General features: G+C 49.5%; 1 protein-coding gene across 7 annotated transcripts in view; it reads left to right on the top strand.

The window, feature by feature from the left end:
• The window catches only part of BCL2L11 (BCL2 like 11), a 79,237-nt gene that overhangs the window by 24,982 nt on the left and 34,151 nt on the right, over positions 1-20,104 (top strand). For 6 of the 7 annotated variants that reach the window (XM_055539301.1, XM_055539298.1, XM_055539296.1 and 3 more), the window contains one exon: positions 6,479-6,588. The exons of the other annotated variant lie outside the window; for it this stretch is intronic. In XM_055539301.1, the coding sequence (XP_055395276.1) occupies positions 6,479-6,588 (110 nt within the window). The remainder of the gene's footprint in view (positions 1-6,478; positions 6,589-20,104) is intronic. 7 annotated transcript variants of the gene reach the window in all.

Here is a 20,104-nt window from a genome sequence, read left to right as displayed (position 1 = left end):
GCAGTGGCAGTCTCGTTTTCTTTTTTTTAAATGTTCCCACCCTTGCTGGCAGTGCTACAGAAGCCCTTCCGAAAGCCTCAGCCCGATTTCACTATCAGCCACTTAACCACGGTATTAATTGTTTTTTCAATTGCTGAACTTTTAAGATTTGGAATTACCCTCTGGGCTGGAAACTAGTTCTGTAGCTGAACCACAACAGCCTGTTAATCAAACATTGCACATCTTTCAGTAACTCGAGAGTTCTGTGGTGTTGAAAAAGGTCCCCCTTCCTACCTACCTCTACACTGGGAGAGAAAAATAGATTAATCATACACCTTGTGGGTTTGTTTTTTTTTAACTATAGGAAATCAGGTTACCGGTAAGTGCTAGATTTCATAAAATTGTCTGCAAGAGGTTCAGTGAGCTCTAATGAGCACGTCTCACTTTGCTGGATCGCCCGCCTCTGACGCAGTTGCACGCTAAGCCTCTGTGGGGGTGCTGAACTGGGTCTTTGTCGCTGTGTGCGGGCTTTCTCTGGTTGTGTGCACAGGCTTAGTGCGGTGGCTTCTTCTGTAGAGCACAGGCTCTAGGGTGGGCAGGCTCAGTAGTGTGATGCATGGGCATCAGTAGATGCCCTGTAGCTTGTGGGATCCTCGTTCCTAGACCAGGGGTTGAACCCATGTCCCCTGCACCAGCTGGCGGATTCTTAACCACTGGACCACCAGGAAAGTCCTGCCTTACAAGTTTTGACCAGTGGCTTTGGTTAGAAATCGGGGCTCCCAGCAAATTCCCAAGCTCAGGAAGACACTGTGGGATCAGAGCTGGCCTTGTGTGGACTTCCAGCTACAGCTTTTGGACAGTAGTAGCTTTGCATTGGGCTTCCCTGGTGGCTCCGTGGGTAAAGAATCCACCTGTCAATGCAGGTACTGTGCCTGGGTTGGGAAGATCCTCTGGAGAAGGAAATGGTAACCCACCCCAGTGTTCTTGCCTGGAGAATCCTATGGACAGAGGAGCCTGCTGGGCGACAGTCCATGGGGTCGCAAAGAGTCAGACACGACTGAGCGACGGAACAACAGTTTTACACTAAGAGCAGTTTCTGGTTGTGCCTCTTTGTCTTCCCTCCTCTCTCCTGTTTTAGTTCCCACCTTTATGTATGAAATGCTTTCTTAAATGCTGAGGCTGCATTTTCTGTGGGTGAGAATACACCTCATCACTATTATTTCCCCTTTGAAGAAGTTTTTATGTGTATGTAAAATTGCCTTACTTAAAAATGTGATCTTTTTACATAGTAATAAGAGCTTTTGTTTGCAGTAGAGACACACATTTTGCTAGTGAAAATGAATGTCGCTCAGTTGTGTCTGACTCTTTGCCACCCCATGGACTATATATAGTCCATGGAATTCTCCAGGCCAGAATACTGGAGTGGGTAGGTAGCCTTTCCCTTCTCCAGGGGATTTTCCCAACCCAGGGGTAGAACCCAGGTCTCCTGCATTGCAGGTGGATTCTTTACCAGCTGAGCCACAAGGGAAGCCCAGGTAACATTTATGGCTAGAAAATCCCATGGACGGAGGAACCTGGTGGGCTGCAGTCCATGGGGTCCCTAAGAGTTGGGCACAACTGAGCGACTTCACTTTCACTTTTCACTTTCATGCATTGGAGAAGGAAATGGCAACCCACTCCAGTACTCTTGCCTGGAGAATCCCATGGATGGAGGAGCCTGGTGGGCTGCCATCTCTGGGGTCGCACAGAGTTGGACATGACTGAAGCGACTTAGCAGCAGCAGCAGCAGCACATTGCAGACAGCATAATGATGTTTCTCTTTCTTATAGAGATATTAATGTAAGTTATCTTTTTGATAAGTGGAGTATATGCGGATGGGAGCAGGCAGATAAAGTATCTAGAAAGGATTGTAGGATTGAGGGTTTTTTTTTTTTAAGTATCCCCTGCCCTTTAATGCCACCAGCTCCAGGCTCACCTTCAGAAGACGGAGCCGTGGATCCCTTCCTCACTGCAGTGGTCAATGCTTTGGTCACTGTGGAGAAGAATTCCACAAACTGACGATAAAGGAAATAAAAAACCTTTGTTCTGGCTCTAACCAGTGCTGCCCTGGGACTGATACGCTGAAGCTCAGGGCAGCCAGACCCCACCCTCTGTCTTGCTAGGTTCTCATGTGACATGAGACCACATATGGCAGACAGACGGACATGAAGCTAGTGGTGAAGCTCAGGAAAGGCTCCCCGTCCTCCCCCGCAGAGGAGATGCTTGTCACTTAGGAAATAATCTGTGAAACTTAGGTGGAAAAGTCCATCATACTACAGATTAACACTACCTTTTTAAAATACAGGAATAGGATGCTTCTGAAAATAAACGGAATTTTTGCCTTACAATCTTACTTGGAAACCAATACTCTGTATACACATTGGCTAGTCTTTATTGCAGGATGCATGTTGGTCATTAAACATTTTAGGTTTATAAATTCAAGCAATGAGAAAAGTATTTACTTCTCAAAAAAACTGCCCCAAATGGTGATAGAGTAGCCCAGACAGATCAGTCTCCTTTGTAAAAGTTAATTTATATTGTATGTCACTGTTCTATAGAAACTTAAAAAATACCCCTAAGAACAGTGGCTGGACTTCCCTGCCGGCTCAGTGGTAAAGAATCCGCCCATCAATACAGGAGACACGGGTTTGATCCCTGGGTTAGGAAGGTCCCGTAAGAGAAGGAAATGGCAACCCACTTCAGTATTCTTGCTCCTCCCATGGAAAGAGAGCCGGTGGGCTACAGTCCATGGGGTCACAAAGAGTTGGACACAACTGAGCAGCTAAAGAACAACAAGAACAGTGGCTAGCTCTCTTACCGATCTGTTACTGTCAGTTAGTAGGTGCTAAGCCTAGTCTAACCTGGCCATTATCTAAGGTTAATAAGAACTTCCAGCTCCTGAGTGTTCTCTGCAGACGCAGGTCTGGGCCCCAGGACTGATCCCTGGCTTCTTCCCCCTCTGCTCAGTGTTTCTCAAGTTCCAGTCTGTGGACAGTCTGTTCCAGGAGCTCATATAAGAATGTGGCCTCAGGGGCCACCCACAGACACAACCCACCTGAATCTCCTGGCCAGACCTGGTAGAATATGTTTCTGTGTGTTTATTGATGCTAACAGTTCATTACAGAACTCTTCTTTCCATAGAAGAAACATCTGTTTATTTCCTTACCCCATAAATAGCAAGACGTTTATCTCTAAGATGAGTAAGTCGCATCTGGTCCGCAAAGTTCTAGGTGCTGGGTTGATGCAGTCACTGGGTGCTCATTTTGATACTGGACAGGCTCCCGTGGTGCTTCCAGCCTCCAGACCTCACATGAGTCAGATAGAACGTCCTTAACCACACACGTCAGTGAGGGTTTTAAATATTGGTAGAATTCAATAGATTTCATTTACTGCATAGGGGAAATCTACCAAGAGACCTTCCTCTGTTTTGTGTTGTTGTCCAGTTGCTCAGTCGTTTCTGACTTTGTGACCCCACGCCAGGCTTCCCTGTCCTTCACCGTCTTCTGGAGCTTGCTCAAACTCATGTCCATTGAGTCAGTGATGCCATCCAACCTTCTCATCCTCTGTCATCCCCTTCTGCCTTCAGTCTTCCCCAGCATGAGGTATTTTCCCAGTGAGTTGGCTCTTTGCATCAGGTGGCCAAAGTGTGGGAGCTTCAGCAACAATCCTTCCAATGAATATTCAGGGTTGATAGCCTTTAGTATTGACTGGTTTGATCTCCTTGCAGTCCAGGGGACACTCAAGAGTCTTCTCTAGCACCATAATTCAAAAGCATCAATTCTTCGGCGCTCAGCTACCTCCATATGTAGCTACTGGAAAAACCAGAGCTTTGATTATACAGACCTTTGTTGGCAGAGTGATGTCTCTGCTTTTTAATATGCTGTATAGTTTTATCATAGTGTTTTTTCCAAGGAGCAAACATCTATTTTGTGTTACAAGAATATAAAGTAGGAGTATTGTTGTCCAGAAGAAGTTGAGCATTTAGTTGAAATTTAGCCTATAATCCACAGGAATGTAAGCTCATGGGACCAGGGCTGGGTCCTCTCTGGTTGCTGTACCCAGACCATCTCCTGAGTAGTGTCTAGCTCATGGGCATTCATATTTCTTGGGTAAATTAGTGAGTGTCTTAATTTGCTAAACTTTGGGTAACTTGCCAGCAGTTTTTTTTTAACCAGTCTCTCATCTTTGGAAAACATGCAGTCTAGATTTCACAGACTCTTTGGATAATTGGCACTGTCTTCATTTCTGACTCTAGGGTTGGAGGCAGATTTACTCTCTGAGAGAGAGCCCAGTATAGTAAGAAATGAGCGGGGCTCTGGAATCGGGAGAGGCGGGTGGTGGTTGGCTCTGAGCAGCCACCTGGCATCCTGGGTGCTGCTTTGCTCAGGGGTATCAGTGCCTCCCTGAGATGGTCCCACAGGTACAGATGCACAGTGGACACTCACAGAAGAGAAGCTTTCCTTTCCCTCCAGAGGCAGTTAACTTGGTAACAGCAGCTTCTAAGTTCAGGGGAAAAGCTCATGATCACTGATAAAAAGACAGTAATGGTTTGCCCCTCTGATAGACAAAATCCTTAAAGAGCTGCAAACCCAGGAGATCGGAGTGAACTATGGCCTGCCATCTGGCATCACGTCTAAACCTGAAACTGTTTTCTGCCAGTTTAGCCATTTAAAATGTAATTTTAATAGGCTTACACAGAGTAACGATAGAACTGTTTGTGTGATAAAGGTATAGGCAAGGCAGTTTTCTGTGTGGTGGGAGAGGTATTCAGGAGACGTGCCTGGCTTATCCCAAAAGCTTCCCTGACATCAGTGTTTGTATTCTTTATGTGGAGTCCTTGGGGAGTCTCCCCTCTGGCTCATTTCCAGCACAGATAATCCTGGAGAGGATCCACAAGTGTTCTTGTGCCCGTGCGCGGGCACACAGACCCGGCACCCTGCTGCTTTCAGCCTTTTGGGGTTGTCCGTTCCCCTCGGGTGAGGGCTGGGGGACAGAGAAGTTGGGGCAAGAAATTAAGAAGACATGGTAAAAACTCAAAAAATTTACTTTTAAGTGATCTTACAGAGCTAAGAACCCACACCACTTTTATTTGTGATGATAAATAGAACTCCAGATACGGCATGCAAGAAAAAAAAATTTTCTAACAAACACACGAAACAGGAAGCTGTATTCATGTTACGGCAGAATCTGGTCATCATAGGTGTTTCAGTCTTTCCCTGTGGTTAAAGTGGAGCGCGTGTGTCTTAATTGCCATTGCAGCACGCTCTTGGTAACAGGAAGTCAGCATAAGCCGTGTGCGGAGAGCAGTTGAAATCCAAGAATCTCCTCTCTGCCTGTTACCTGTGTCACCCAGCTGTACTCCTCCGAGTGTGGCGAGTGCTTTTCCTCGTAATCCTTGGAGGGTACCATCTCCCTGATGCTCCTGGGGATCTCTGGACAAATCACGTTTTTGTGTGCTCCATATTTTGGCTTTGCAGTGGGCTCATTAGCCAGCAGCTGAATGTCTTGGGTTGTACTGAATGTACTGAATGTTCGGGAATGACAGCTTAATGAAAGGGCGGACCTCCCTCCTCTTTCTCCTTTCAGAAGGGCTTTTGCTCTTACCCCCAGAGCATTTCCTCTCCTTGTGTGATGTTTGCACACTTGAGGCCATCTTTGTTAACTGCATTAATATCGAGACAAAACATGCAATTACGCTTTCATTTGGCCCCGCAGTGGTGCTGGTGTGGACTGGCTGTGTTTCGCCTTCTTCCATGGAAACCAGCTCATTCATTTCTCAGGTTTTTTCTGACTTCACTTTGAGTAGGACAGCCGTTTCATCTCATAATCCTCGGTGTCATTTTGACATTTTCCTAGGAATTTCACCTCACCTTCTGATCAAAATATAGTTATTGTCTGGATAGCCTAACTTATGTTCTTGTATGTTTCAAGGGTAAGTGGCTTCTCAGGTGGTAAAGAATCCATCTGCCAGTGCAGAGACATAGGTTCAGTCTCTGGGTCAGGAAGATTCCCCTGGGGAAGGACATGGCAGCCCATTCCAGTATTCTTGCCTGAGAAATCCCATAGACAGAGGAGCCTGGTGGGCTTCAGTCCATGGGGTCTCAAAGAGTCAGACATGGCTTAGTGACTAAAGAGCAGCTGCAGCACGTGTCAAGGGTGTTTCCTGGACAGTATTGATTGTACCATTTCTGCCTGTCTTTGCCTTCACGAAATAGAGGTGTGTCATTCATCGGCTGCGGTATATTTAAATTTGGCACTTCTGAATCTCCAGTATCCCTTATTCATGAACCAGAGGTTATATAGCAGAGCCTGCCGCTGTAATCTTGAATGTGTGATTGTAGTTCTTGACATCTGGGAACATCCCATGTGTAAGATGGGCTGACTTCTGGAAACTGACCTCGGGACTTACTGAATGATCCATGGAAACAATGTGATTTTTGTTCTGTCTGTTTTCATGCAGCTTCCATGAGGCAGTCTCAGGCTGTACCTGCAGATACACGCCCAGAGATATGGATTGCCCAAGAGCTACGGCGTATCGGAGACGAGTTTAATGCATATTACCCAAGAAGGGTAAATGATGTTTTCTTTACCTCCTTTTTTGATTCTGTGCTATTTTGGAAATGAGCAGTATTACCTAGGTGTGACCTACTCTTCTTTCTGCATTCCCATTTTCCATTTCTCTTATGGCTGAACTTAAGTGGTAGCGATTAGACAAAATACAGTATGAGCCAAGGGGGATTGTAGGAGCACAGACCTTAAACCCTCCACGCTTGAAGAAAAGGAAGTATTTATATATTTGAAATACTTCCACAAAAATATTAACGTAGTCTTCAAGCCAGAGTGGGTGTTTCTGTCCTCCCTTGAAGCAGTTTGGGTCAGAGGTAAAGAAATTTCTAAATTTCCATCTTTACACAGCCAACGGGAATGATGCCAGCTTTAAAGTAGGAGTCTTGGACTTTCCTGATGGTTCTGTGGTTGAGTCTCTGTGCTTCCAATGGAGGGAGTGTGGGTTCGATCGCTGGTCAGGGAACTGAGATCCCACATGCTGTGGGATGTAGTCAAGAAGATGAGGGGGGATAAAAAAGTAAAAGTCTCAGGCAGTGAGTCAGAGCAGGAGCGCCTTTCTGTCCTTCGAGCCCCCACTGCTCTTCTCAGTGTTCCATTTATTGAAATGTATTAAGAGGCTAGTACTTTAGCCTGTAATTTGGGGTATAAAATTTTTTATACCTCAAATTTATAGCACTGGAATTTTTTGAGGTGTGCTGTTGGTTTAAAATAAAAAAAAAATCAGCCTTAGATCTTGGGCTGCAGACACCGTGTGTTGGTTTTGCTCAGTGGCAATGTGTGTTACCCTTTTGGACACCTTATTCTCGTGGAAGACTGTTCAACTGTGTAGGCTTCAACTCAGGGAGTTAGGCTCCTAGGAGCATGTGTGACTACTGCTTATAGGCGTTCACCAACACATGCATGAGAGAATGTAATTTCGGCTTGCTTACCTTTTTTCTGGGCTTCCTGGTGGCTCAGTGGTAATAAACCCACCTGCCCATGCAGGAGACCCAGGTTTGATCCCTGGTTCCAGAAGATCCCCTGGAGTAGGAAATGGCAACCCACTCTAGTATTCCTGCCTGAAAATTCCGGTGGACAGAGTAGCCTGATGGGCTAAGTCCGTGGGGTCACAAAGAGTAGGACACGATTTAGTGACTAAGCAGTGGCAGCACCCCGTTTTTTCTGTTTCCCGTGTATGAAGATATTTGTGTTGATTTACCCAAAAGGAAGCACTTAATTATTTTCTACAAAATAAAATTTAATAGCATTCTTTCTGTGTTACTTCTTATCTGACTCCTTTTTCCCCAGACATTATGGTTTCATATAAACCCCTTTTAAAGATTCTTTTTTTGTTTCTTCTGGAGGGAATTTATGCTTTGGACACCCCGATGTTTTTCCTGTTTTAAATGTTAGTCTTTTTTGTAGCTAGCTGTTGCTAAGTAAATGGATGGTCCCTATAAAATTGCTTTCAATCTTTTTTATTTTCCTGTTACATATGATGCTTTCTCAGCTTTTGTAAACATACATGGAGATGTTTTCCAGTTACAAGTTTTTGATTTCTCCAGTATAGAATCTCCATCAAGGAGTTGAGGACTTTGAGAATACTCTTACTGGCTCCTCTTCATACCTTCCGTTGGGTGTGTATGTGTGTGTTTGATGGGAAACGTGCTGTGTATGAGCCTGCCGTTAGATGCAAGATGTCACATGGATGAACGGGCTTCAGAATTCCTTATGATGCTGTGTCTAGCTGGCAGAACGCCCCACAGCCTGATGGGAGCCCATTCACAGAACATAAACCCCCTCTCAGCCTAGCTCTGCAGTGGTGCTCCTCTTTGCAAGGTGACTGTTGTGTAATTGGCCACAGACGTTAATGGTCCCCCAGTCCTCTGCCCTATTTCTCTGGTGGAATTTTGGGGTTACTGTCTGTGTGTGGACTTGGCTTTCCCGCTGGACTTGGGGAGTGATCAGAAGCAGGGCCCCAGGTTATCTGGGATGTTGGTCCTGGTGCTGAGCAGGGAAGGACATGTGTCCCTCCCAGGGGGTAGGCTGAATGCATCCACCATGATTCCGGCGCGTGTCACAGATCCAGCAGGAGGAGGTGACTTCCAATGGCCGTGGCAGCCGAACAGGCTGAGCAAGGCTGTGACTGAGCAGCACACTGGCCCTGCCTTCCCCCATCTTTCGGGGCAGTGGATAGCCTTGGGACTCAGGTCTAGCTTGGGTAGGGCTCTTGGGAGAGAGTTGAGGCTATTGGGCACTGGTGCCCTCAGAGTCCGGGAAGCTCAGGACACAGAGAGCAGTCGTCAACTCCATCCTCTTGGGAGCTGACTGAGAGCCTTTGACCACAGAGCCAGATGGGTTTAAGGAGATTTTGCCAAAGTTTCTCTTTAAACTTACATGGAGTCGGTTGCCATTCCCTTCTCCGGGGGAACTTCCCAATCTTGGGATTGAACCCGGGTCTCCTGCATAGCAGGTGGATTCCTTACCGTCTGAGCCACCAGGGAAGCCCTTATGAAATATCAGTGGCTCTACAAAGGTTTCCCTGAGCCTTCCCAGATGCGTCTGGTTGATGCATCTCCGTGGTGGCCCTGAGTGGTCAGTGGTGAGAAGGGCTAACGTGGCGGGGTTCGGTCGAGGTAGTGGCCAGTCCTGATCGTGTGCAAAGGAGAGGCAGGCCGTCTGGCCGTGTCATTACCTGCCTCTCCACTGAAAAAGGCAAAGCAGCCTCTAACGCTTCATGCTTCCCGCTCCGTCTCCCCTGCCCAGTTTAACTGCACGGTTTAGTGTAGGTGGTGTTCATGTTTTGTTTTTTTTCAAATGTTTTCTCAGTGTTTTGGGTAAAAATAAGAAGTTAGTTTCATTGCGATATCCTGCAATATTTTGTAATTGTAAACCTTACTTGGCATCTCTTTTTAAAAAAAAGAACCAATGCAAAAATGCACTTGCTAATCATTTAAAAGACTAGGTTTCTATGAAGGCTGGAATATTGGGGGAAGAGTAGGGGACAGACTGTAACTTAAAACATGATTTTTCTAAAATGAAGCATATTCTCCAGATCTTATAAATAGCCAGTTCAAAGGGGCAGACTGAAACTCGGAGTGGTGACCCAGTGACCCCAGGCCTGCGGTCGCCTGTCTTGAAACTTGTTGGATTCCCAGCGGTCCATTATCTGCAGTCACGCAGATGGGCCATTGTTGAATACGGTGGTGGGGGGTGGCTGGGGGTGGAGATCTTAGCAGGAAATGGGAGGCGTTTTGCCTTCAAGTTAGGCACTGTCTGTCTGTCCCCGGGAGGTGTCAGTTCTTGGCAGGCAGAGTCCGTAGCCGCTTAGCCGCTTTATGGTGGGTCATGGCCTTTTAAATATTTGGTGTCCTCAGCTACTTAATCTGGCTACAGTACCTTTTGTGCAGTGTTGGTCTTTTGTTGCCATGAGCCTTGCAAAGTCTGGCAGACTGCGTTCCCGTTTCGCAGTTAGAGCGCTAGAGGAAACTCGTGTGGTCAGTGCCCTTGAGGAGGGCGGGGGGCGGCCTGTGGGCCAAAGCTGTGGAGGCTGAATCCCTGAAGCAGGAGGTGAGAGAGGCCTGGGTGAGCTCAAAGCCCAGGTGAATGTCCGCTTCTCTTCTGGGGACTCAATGTCATCTCCCCAAACCACCCTGCCCAGGCAGGGGGACCCGTCACCCTACTTGATGGGAGCTTTATTGCTCCATGCATGCTGTTTTTGTAACTTTTGGTTTTGAAATAATTGCAGAGTTTTACACCAAAGTTGCAAAAATGGTACAGAGACCCCTCTTGTATCTGCCACCCAAGTCCCTGCTATTAACTATCTGCCACCCAAGTCCCTGCTGCTAACTCTGCCACATGTGTTTTAACATCCTCCTCCCTTATACCTTGGGCTTCCCTGGTGGCTCAGATGGTAAAGAATCTGCCTGCAATGCAGGAGACGCAGGTTCAGTCTCTGGGTTGGAAAGATCCCCTGGAAAAGGGAATGACTACCCACTTCAGTATTCTTGCCTGGAGAATCCCATGGACAGAGGAGCCTGGCCGGCTGTAGTCCAGGGGGTCACAAAGAGTCTGACACAACTGAGTGGCTTTCACTTTTCTCACACCTGTGTGCAGACTATTTTCTGAACTATTGGAGAAGTTGCAGGCACGATACTCCTTTATTCTTAAATTCATCAGTGTGTCCTTCCTATGAATAAGCGTATTCTCTTATGTAACCAGTAACCACAGTGTAGCGAGCACGGCTGGGAAATGAATAGCATGGCAGAGCTGTGTCATCTGTGGCCTGCATGCAGACCTTGCCAGTTGTCCCAGCAGTGTGACGTCGAGTCCTCCCGCGTGCATTGTATCAGGAGACACAGGGTGTCCATCGATCTCATTCTGGAGCCCCTGGTCAGAGGTGGTGTCCTCCACTACAAATCAGTACTTTCCCATTAATGACGGAAGGAAAGTGTGGTTATTTCATGAGTGTATTTCCCCTGTGTTTACTTCATTTATCATAATAAGTTCCTGGGTCCCTGATCAGTTCAACAGGTTATTACACATCTCTCTCAGGCTTCCCAGGTGGCTAAGTGGGTAAAGAATCTGCCTGCCAATGCAGGCGATGCAGAAGACTCGGGTTCCATCCCTGGGTGGAAGATCCCCTGCAGAAGGGCAAGGCAATCCGCTCCAGTATTCTTGCCTGGAGAATTCTCATAGAGGAGCCTGGTGGGCTACAGTCCATGGGGTTGCAAAGAGTTGGACATGGCTAAAGTGACTGAGCATCCTCACTTTAATTTGATGCTCAAATTGGCTAGTGGCAGATTTGGCTAGTGGCAGCCTCCGGTGTGTCTCCATGCCATAATTAGGCACTAAAGTGCCTCAGCACCCCAGTCACATGCAGGCTTGTAGTGGGACAGAACCCAAGGGGCCGAAGAGGCGATGGAGCTCTGGGCTTCCTTTGGGATTTGCTGGTGGATGACCTGCAGCCCCACAGTGTCCTGGCTCCACGGCTCCCCGTGTCCTCCTCTCTGGGACCCTGAGGAGGGAGGAGAGGGCTCTTTTGGAACACTGGGCAGCCAGGGCTGTCAGCGGACCTGCAGGGAAGCCACATCTCTCTTTGGGGCTTTCTGAAGAGGGCGAGGAGCTGGCAGGAAGCCTGGGGGCAGCAACACCTCTGTGTGCTTCAGTGGCCCTGCTCACTGCTGCCTCTTCCCTGTGGGTGGGGGCCTCCACCCAGGCCGCCCGCTTTCCTGTTGTTCTTGATTGCCTCTGGCTTTGTCCGCAATTCAGAAATTGCGTGAGTGCGAGTCCAAGATCCTCTGCTGGAGGGAGTGTCGGCAAGCATGGACTCTGGTCTTTGCAGGCATGGGATGCTTTGTACTCATGATCAGCTCTGAAGAATGCTGTCCGCTTGGGTGGGATTCTCAGGCTTGGCTCGGGTTGTAGTCCATGGCTGTGATGGGGGTGTTAGACCCTTCAGAATGTAAAAACATGTGCTCTTGGGGTGACTAGGTCCCCCCTTTCTCTAACCTGCGTGCCTGCCCTTCCCAATACCCAGACTGGGACGTTCATCTTCTTTCCTAGGCATCAGGTTGCCCAGCCTACGTCACTCTGCGCTCAGGTAGGCTGTGACCTGGGGATGTCCTGGTAGGGGCCTGCAGTGGACAGCTACACCTGGTGCCCATCGGACAGGCTCTCTAGATGGGCCAGAAGTGGATGAAACCCTTGCATTGTTTGATCTCAGGAAACAGTGTGTCTTTTGTTCGGGCTGTCTGCCTCCTACTTTTGGTCTTGGGCGTGTGCAGGCATGAATTGACTGAACTATATAGAGGAAAGCATAGCCCTGAACTAGACGAAGTGGAGAAGAAAAGGGGGCTTAGAGGCTGGATTTGAGGGGGGCAACAGGAAAACTGGTGTCAACACATTAGCATTTTCATGTGAGTTGAGCCCTGAACATCGGAGGGCCTTGAAGCACGACCCTCCACGCAGACAGAAACCCATCACCACCATCTCTGCCTCAAGACAGAGAAACTGGAAAGTGACTCACCCAAGGGCAGGAAGCTGAAGCAGTTTGGATGGCATCAGGACTCACCTGGTTCCGCATAGCATAATCTCTAACTGAACACAGACTTTTCCCCACACTTAGCTAATTTAAAGATCAACAAAATGAAAACTAGGTACCATATTGAAAAAAATCCATGTATGAGTGGACCTGCACAGTTCAAAGCTATCTTGTTCAAGGGTCATCTGTAAGACACATGAAGCTGATGTTCGATCCTTATTTTTAGAAGTGATATTCTCCTATCTTCTGTAGCTAGTGGACAGGGAGAGGTCAGAATTGCAACTTGTTTGGTAATAGCATAAACCACACGTACACTCAAGAGATGCATGTTCTCAGATGGTCCTCTTTTGAGGCCTTCGTTAATTGAATGTTGGAGTCAAACAAAATGCTCTGTACTACTGTCTGAGAAAAAGAATAATGAAAACTCTGCATCTTAAACATTGAAACTGGACCTATGGTATCTCACGAGACGGTGCTTCTCACTTGATTCACACGTTGATAGAGTGACGGTTTTGTGGCACAAACAGCTGTGATTAGGACACTTAAATTGACGTCTACCATTTATGTGTGATACAGTCTTCAGGCTTGGTGAGTGTCTTCCTTGGAGTTGAATGAGGCAGTTGTGGATTTTAGAGCCTTGCACACAACCCTTCTCCGAGAGCATGGGGTTCAGATTATCTCCATCAAGACAGCAGCTGTGGATTGCAGGTTTTTCGGACAAGGGCTTTCTTATGGAGGGTGAAGTGTGATCTCATAGGAAGAGACAGTTCGTGGACAAGTGCAGGGACCTCAATCCCTGACTCCATCCCTTCACCTTCAGGAGCCCCGTATTCAGTCAGTCTCTTCGGGATGTGTAGTGACAAGTCTAAAGCATGGAGAGATGGATCTAGAAAATGCCGTCTTCCACCAGGGCTGTTTTCTCTCACTGTGAATCGTAATTGACTTTTCTCCATTGATCTGTATAGAAGGAGAGAGGCTAGTAACTTTGTTCACCTGTCTGATAAGTACCCAGTTTGTTAAAGGAAATGTTGGGGGGTTGGACCTGGGTGGGGGGACCCCGGACGTGCTGTGTCTATCTGGGTCACACAGCTGTGAGCCAGGGTTGAGGCGCTGATGTGTGGGTGCATGCCTGGGTGGGCACCAAGCTGGATATGGGCTCACTCACATCACCCACGAGGGCGCCGTCGTGCTGTGGCAGGTGGGGACACCTGCACGGTTGCCTGGCCCTTGGGGGACCGGAGGCCGTCAGCACATAACCATTTGGAGATGCAGGTGCCTGGAGGGGGACTTCAGAGAGGGCTAACTGGGGTTTTTTAAATTTCTTGAGGAGGAAATGGTGATGCCCTGGAGGCTCAGCCCTCCTGCAGACGTACAGAAATAATCAGCCCATCACTTCATCCTCCGCTCGACTTCTCCCGGCTGAGCCAAAGCAGAGGGGTTTGGGCTGTGGTTAAAGTGTTTATGTCTCATTAGCATTTTTTGGAGTCTGGGCCTTTCACCACCACGTGTGCTTGCTCTGAATTGAGTGTTTCATCAAGTGGTGTCTTGTGCTGGAGTGGTCATTGCCATCTCTGGCTTCTCTGTGGTTGGCACAGCCATACCCCGTGAAGGTCATGGGCCAGGGTTCTTCATTTCAGCCAGCATGGGGCCTGGAAACCAACAAGTTGAGGAAGTGGCTCTTTGCCCTACCAAAAGCATCAACTGTAATAGATGCTTTGAGGTGATGTATTGACAGTTAGAAGGTGGGATTCATGAGGATACGGTCTTTGTGCGATGTTTGGGCATCGCTTGCCCCCCTAGTGGGAGCTGGGTGCAGTGCTGTGGGAAGTCTCACTCCTGGTGCTGGGAGGCTGGGGTGGGGGCACCACATCCGGCCAAGGGGATCCCCTGGCGCTCTTTCCACAGCTGTGTTGACAACAAAGCCTGTTAGGCACTAGCTATGCAAATGCCCCTGTTGCCTTGGTGACAGATAGAAAGTGAACTTGGTCTTGGGGCAGCATCGGTCTGACAGCTGAGAACAGCAGTGGACGTGGCGCTCGTGCTGGAATCCCAGCTGAGTTGCCCCTTGACTCTAGTTCTCGGTCTTAAAGTGGAGAGAGACCGAGTCTTCTTAGCAAGCTCCACGTCGAGTCGTCATACACGGGCCCTGTTCCTCTCTGACCTGTAGTCTCACTGGCTGGTCGTTTAAAAGAACGTTTGGACTGATGGGTTATGAGTGGGTAGAGATGGTCTTCCATCCAGCAGTGGGGCTGCTCTGTCCCTTGCCTCATCCCGTCCCCTGTGATGGTGACGATGTTCAGCCTTGTTTCAGAAGATGCAGAGCAAACACCGAACATCCAGGCAGACACTCCATCCTCATTTGCCCAAACTGGAGCAGAGGTTCTCTCTTTATAAGAGTCCTTCCTGGTCTCAGAGTCTAGAATTCAGTCTCCTGTAACATGTTCCCACTTAGAGATAAATCTGTGTTTAAAAAAAAAAAGTTTGGGACATCTTAGGCATTCATGTTGAAATTCTCTTAAGAAGCAAGCTTTTGAACAAGTTAAATCACTCAGAGTCTCAGAGTTCTGGTATACCTTGCTTTTTGGTTTGTCTCCAAGAGTTTGGTATCGTGCTCGGTTTTGTTACCTCGACTGCTAGAAAACTCCTAACTAAACTGTGGTTCTGTGGCACCAAATCTCAGTCCTAGTTCCCTGGGAAAGTCTTTTTTTCCTTTTTTTTTTTTTTTTTTAGTCTCTTAATCATGTTTATGGTCTTACTCAACCTTTATTTTTACGCGCTTTATGCATCTCTGTGGTTTTGATGGTAAGCCCCCTTGAGTGATGATGCTGAGTGAACCTGTGGCTCGTACTTACTGAGTCATCAGGCCCAGTGAGGTCTGGCCCTGCCTGTGGAGCCCAGATTGTTGAGTGTGTCCTGTGCTGTGCTGGAACTCGAGGCAAGCAGTCAGGTCACCTGGTGTTTCCTGATCTGGAGGCTCGGTCTGTGAGATACAAGAGAGCCACGCTGGCTCAGGGGTCGTGGTTCCATTGAGCTGTGACAGTGGGAGATGCTTTGAGTCCCCAGGCTCGGGAGCACGAAGTCAGAAGGGCTGGTGTGTCCTGTGGGCTTCGCAGGGTCCGGGCTCCCCTCCGCCTGCAAGACAGGAAAGCAGAAGCAGCTGCCCTCTGCAGGTGTGCCGTGGTCAGCCTGACCAGTTCTCCAGGGCAATCTGGGAGAGTATTTTAAAATACTTTTTCTTAAAAAGTATTTATTTATTTGTATCTGTGCTGGGTTTTGTTGCTGAGCAGACTTTCTCTAGCTGTGGTGAGTGGGGCTGTTCTCCAGTTAAGGTGCCTGGGCTTCTCATTGTAGTGGCTTCTCTTGCTGGGACACAGACTCTGGATGCACAGGCTTCAGTATTCGCAGCACGAAGCATCGTAGTTGCAGCTCGCAGACTCCAGAGCGCAGGCTTCATGGCTGTGGCCCACGGGATCAGGGCTCCATGGCAGGTGGGATCTTCCCCGGTCAGGGATCGACCCCATGTACCCTGTGTTGGCAGGTGGATTCCTATTCATTGTACCACTAGGGAAGTTCCCCCCGCCCTTTTTTTTCTTTTTTTTTTTAAAATAAATTCCCTTTAAAAAAAAAAAAATTGTTTGTGCTGGGGTCTTAGTTGTGGCGCGTGGGATCTGTGGTCTTGGTGGCAGCATGCAGGGTCTTGGCGTGTGGGATCTAGTTCCCTGAACAGGGATGGATCCAGGGCCCCCTGCCTTGGGAGCACAAGTCTTAGCCACTGGATGACCAGGGAGGTCTCTCCAGACCTGTGTTGCATCCTGCACGCCTGCTTCCCAGGCAAGAGAGCATGTTTGGGCATGTTTGGCCTGCAGATGGAATTAAAATTCCCTGACCCGTGGTGGGTGGTCCCAGAGCTAAAACCCTGGTGGTGGCTGGTGCTGTGTTCTGTTACAGCAAAACAGCACCTCAGCGCATTGTCACGTCTGCTCTTTGGACAGGAAGGGCCATCGCATCTTGACCCTGTCTTGGTGCAGGCCGTGGTTTCACTGGCACGCGTGGATGCTTTGCAGTCTGCAAGGCGGGAGCTTGCATGTGCCTGTGCCTGGTTGCTGGGTTGGGGCCCAGGCTTTCTCTGCGGCTGTTCCCATGATGGCAGCGCCGCAGGCGCCCTGTGCGGCGAGCTGTGACTCAGGAGTGCCTGCAAGACCTGCATGCAGACAGGCTTTGCAGTCAGGTGTTCCTGTGATGCGGGCCCGTGTGAGGGCTGCCAGAGCCCCTCAGCCAGAGAGGAGCAAGGACCGTGAGGGGGGCCTGGATCTAGACCACGGAGACAGAAGTCCCAGTGGGATGGCGTGCTGCGCTTTGTGTGCGTGTGTGGACGAGCAGAAGAGGAAACTGTGAGACAGAAAGGATTTGAACCTAGGAGCGTGTTTAGTGTTTTAATCTCTTTTCCTCCAAATGTACCATTGTAATATATCTTTTTAAAGTGTTTTTATGGTGTAGACTAAAGCAGCATTATGCAGTTCTTGAGCCAGCAAGCACTGGTTTTCACTTAGGGCAAAGGCTTAGGAGCGATGGTTGAGCATGCACGGGTATATTAGTTGCTAGGGTGGCTGGAGCACAGGCAGGGGGCCTTAAACAGCAGAAACAGCTTTCTTTCACAGTCCTGGAGGCCAGAAGCCCAAGCCTCTCGCTCGCTGCGCTGCAGACAGTGTGTGTTGGTGACTCCCACTGGCGAGACAGCCTCTGTGCCCTCTGCTGGTGTCAGAGGGCAGCGTGTCCACCCAACAGGAGCTGCCCAACCTCACAGCTGTCTGTGAGGTGTGAGCTGTCCACGCTGAGCCAGCAGCAGCTCTGCTGGCTGGGCCAGCTGTCAAGGGCTTTCTGGGCTGGCACAGCTCTCGGAATCAGCAGTAATGGCTTCCTCCGTTGAATGGCATCCAGAATCGGTTGTTCGCTGGCTTGATGGCGTGTGCCGGGCTGTCCTGCGTGCCATCTGAGGGGCCAGGTGTGCCCAGTCTTCGCTCACCCAGGCCTGGCAGCATCTCCTCGTTGGTCAGGGGCTGGGTGTCCCTTTCGCCAAATTTTTCCTGCATTCCCCTGCCACCCTCGTATGTCTTTGCATCTCCACTGCATATTCTTCTCATGCGAGATGAAAGCAAAACTGTTAATAAAAAATTCTTTTGCACCTGTTGTCCTCATAGTGTGCGTGGAAGGTTTCCTTCTCTTGCTGCTGCTGCTAAGTCGCTTCAGTCGTGTCCGACTCTGTGCAACCCCATAGACGGTAGCCCACCAGGCTCCCCCGTCCCTGGGATTCTCCAGGCAAGAACACTGGAGTGGGTTGCCATTTCCTTCTCCAGTGCATGAAAGTGAGAAGTGAAAGTGAAGTCACTCAGTCGTGTCTGACTCTTAGTGACCCCATGGACTGCAGCCCACCAGGCTCCTCTGTCCATGGGATTTTCCAGGCAAGAGTACTGGAGTGGGGTGCCATTGCCTTCTCCGTTCCTCCTCTTAGATACTTCTATTTCTGGAATATAAAATTGGCCAAGGGTCAGCAGGGTCCATCCCTACTGTGTGACCTGGTCCCCTCACGGGGTCATCTTGACTCCATTCTCTGGTCCACCTGAAGGCCACCAGGGACAGCCAGACGGCTTTAAGACCGCTTTCCCCATCTTGAAGCAAAGGCTTAGCCCACCCCCATGTACACTTTCTTCATTTTAGTAAATCGTGGTTTTATTTTGAATAAGCGTCTTTCAACCTGTTAATATTAGTCTCAACTAAAATTAACCTTCCCCTAAATTATTCTCACCCCAAAGAAGCAAAGTAATTTAGAAAGTTAAATCAAAACAAAGCAATCTTGTGTGTCGAGCAGATAAAAATCGCAGACTGTGGTTACAGAACGCCTCTACAGGAATCGCTTACATAAAGCCTATTTCCTCCAGTCTGGTTCTGGAAGGAGCAAGGGAAGTGCTCAGGCCTTATCACAATTCCATCCCGTCCAGCACACCCCAGAGGGCTGTGTAAACAGTGGCCCTGAGGGAGCCCTGCTCGCAGCTGGCATCTGCAGGCGGCAGTTAGGTCTGGGAGGGGACGCCCGTCTTCAGCCTGCCCCGTGGCCAGTGGTCCCACGATTCTGCATCGGAAGGTACCAGCCCCCCAGAGTGAGGAGAGGGGTTGATGGAGAGCTTCAGACAGAACAGGGAGCGGGCCCGGGGTGTTGCGTTCAGCGTTCAGACCTGAGCAGAGAAACAGCTCCTGACTGGAAGTGGGTCGTCTGTTACCGGCTTTGGCTGGTCTGGGTGTGCACCCTGCTTCTTCTTCTTGTTTGGTTGCTCAGTCGTGTCCGACTCGTTGGCAACCCCAGGGACTGTAGCCCGCCAGGCTTCTCTGTCCATGGGATTTTCCAGGCCAGGATACTGGAGTGGGTTGCCATTCCCTCCTCCAGGGGATTTTCCCGACCCAGGGATCGAACCTGCATCTCCTGCATTGGCAGGTAGATTATTTACCGATGAGCCACCAATCGGGGAAGCCTTTACACCCTGCACTTACCTGCAAAATGGATTAGACCCGAAGGTGGACGTGCTCTGGAAGACATGGGGACCTTGAGACTTTCAATAGCCTGGCAGTTTCCTTCTGAGCAGTATCTCAGCTTGTCCTAAACCTGTGGGGGTCACCAGCAAATAGACCTGTTCTATTTTTCGTCACACTCTGCCCGCCACTCTGGGGTGAGGGCTGGAGGGCAAGTCCACCTGTTTGCTGACCCTGACCACTGTGCCAGGCTGACAGCATGCACTCAGAAGAGCTGCCTTGCACCAGAGGCAGGGTGGTGTGTGAGCGCTTCAGTTTGTTTAGCTTCTTGGGGCAGATCACCCCGAAACTCGGCCTTCAGGGAGCCTGAAACCTATTTGAATGTCAGTAACTTAGTTACTCGCATCCCCCGAGTTCCTGTTTGCTTTACCCGTGCCTCTCTTCACGGGACCCCAACGTGGGGTGACATGTCTCAGCACCTGTGCGGAGGTGGTGGGTGTAGCGCTCGTCATCCTGTTCGTGGCACCAGTTGTCTTGCTGTCCACACTGTCTGCGCTGTTCGCTGAACCCGGGGCAGGCAAGGCCCGAGCTCAGAGGCTGGAAGGAGATGCGAGGAGCCTCAGGAACCGCAGACACATTTCTTCTCTCCTGGCTGGTGCAGCAGCTGCGTCGTAACCGTAACATAGCCAAAACGTACGCTCATATAACATCGCGGTGCCACTCCAGTGCAGCCCTGGCGCAGCAGCAGCCAGGGCTTTCACAGCGAAGTGCACGCAGGCGTGCCGCGCACAGCAGCCCGTGACCACGCGGGCACCTCGTGACGCACGTGCACGGCGCTGCGAATGGTCTCAGCTGTCGCACAGCCAGTATTTACAAAGCGTGGGGCGAGAGGGCCTGACCGCGCCATCTTGGCTGATTTGCTCTCGCCCTGCGCTGGGTGCTTCCTTTGCCAGTGGTTGCTGCCTTCCCTGGTCC

The sequence above is a fragment of the Bubalus kerabau genome, chromosome 11 (genome assembly GCF_029407905.1).
Source record: "Bubalus kerabau isolate K-KA32 ecotype Philippines breed swamp buffalo chromosome 11, PCC_UOA_SB_1v2, whole genome shotgun sequence".
Lineage (NCBI taxonomy): Eukaryota > Metazoa > Chordata > Mammalia > Artiodactyla > Bovidae > Bubalus > Bubalus kerabau.
This window is presented reverse-complemented; position numbering and strand designations above follow the sequence as displayed.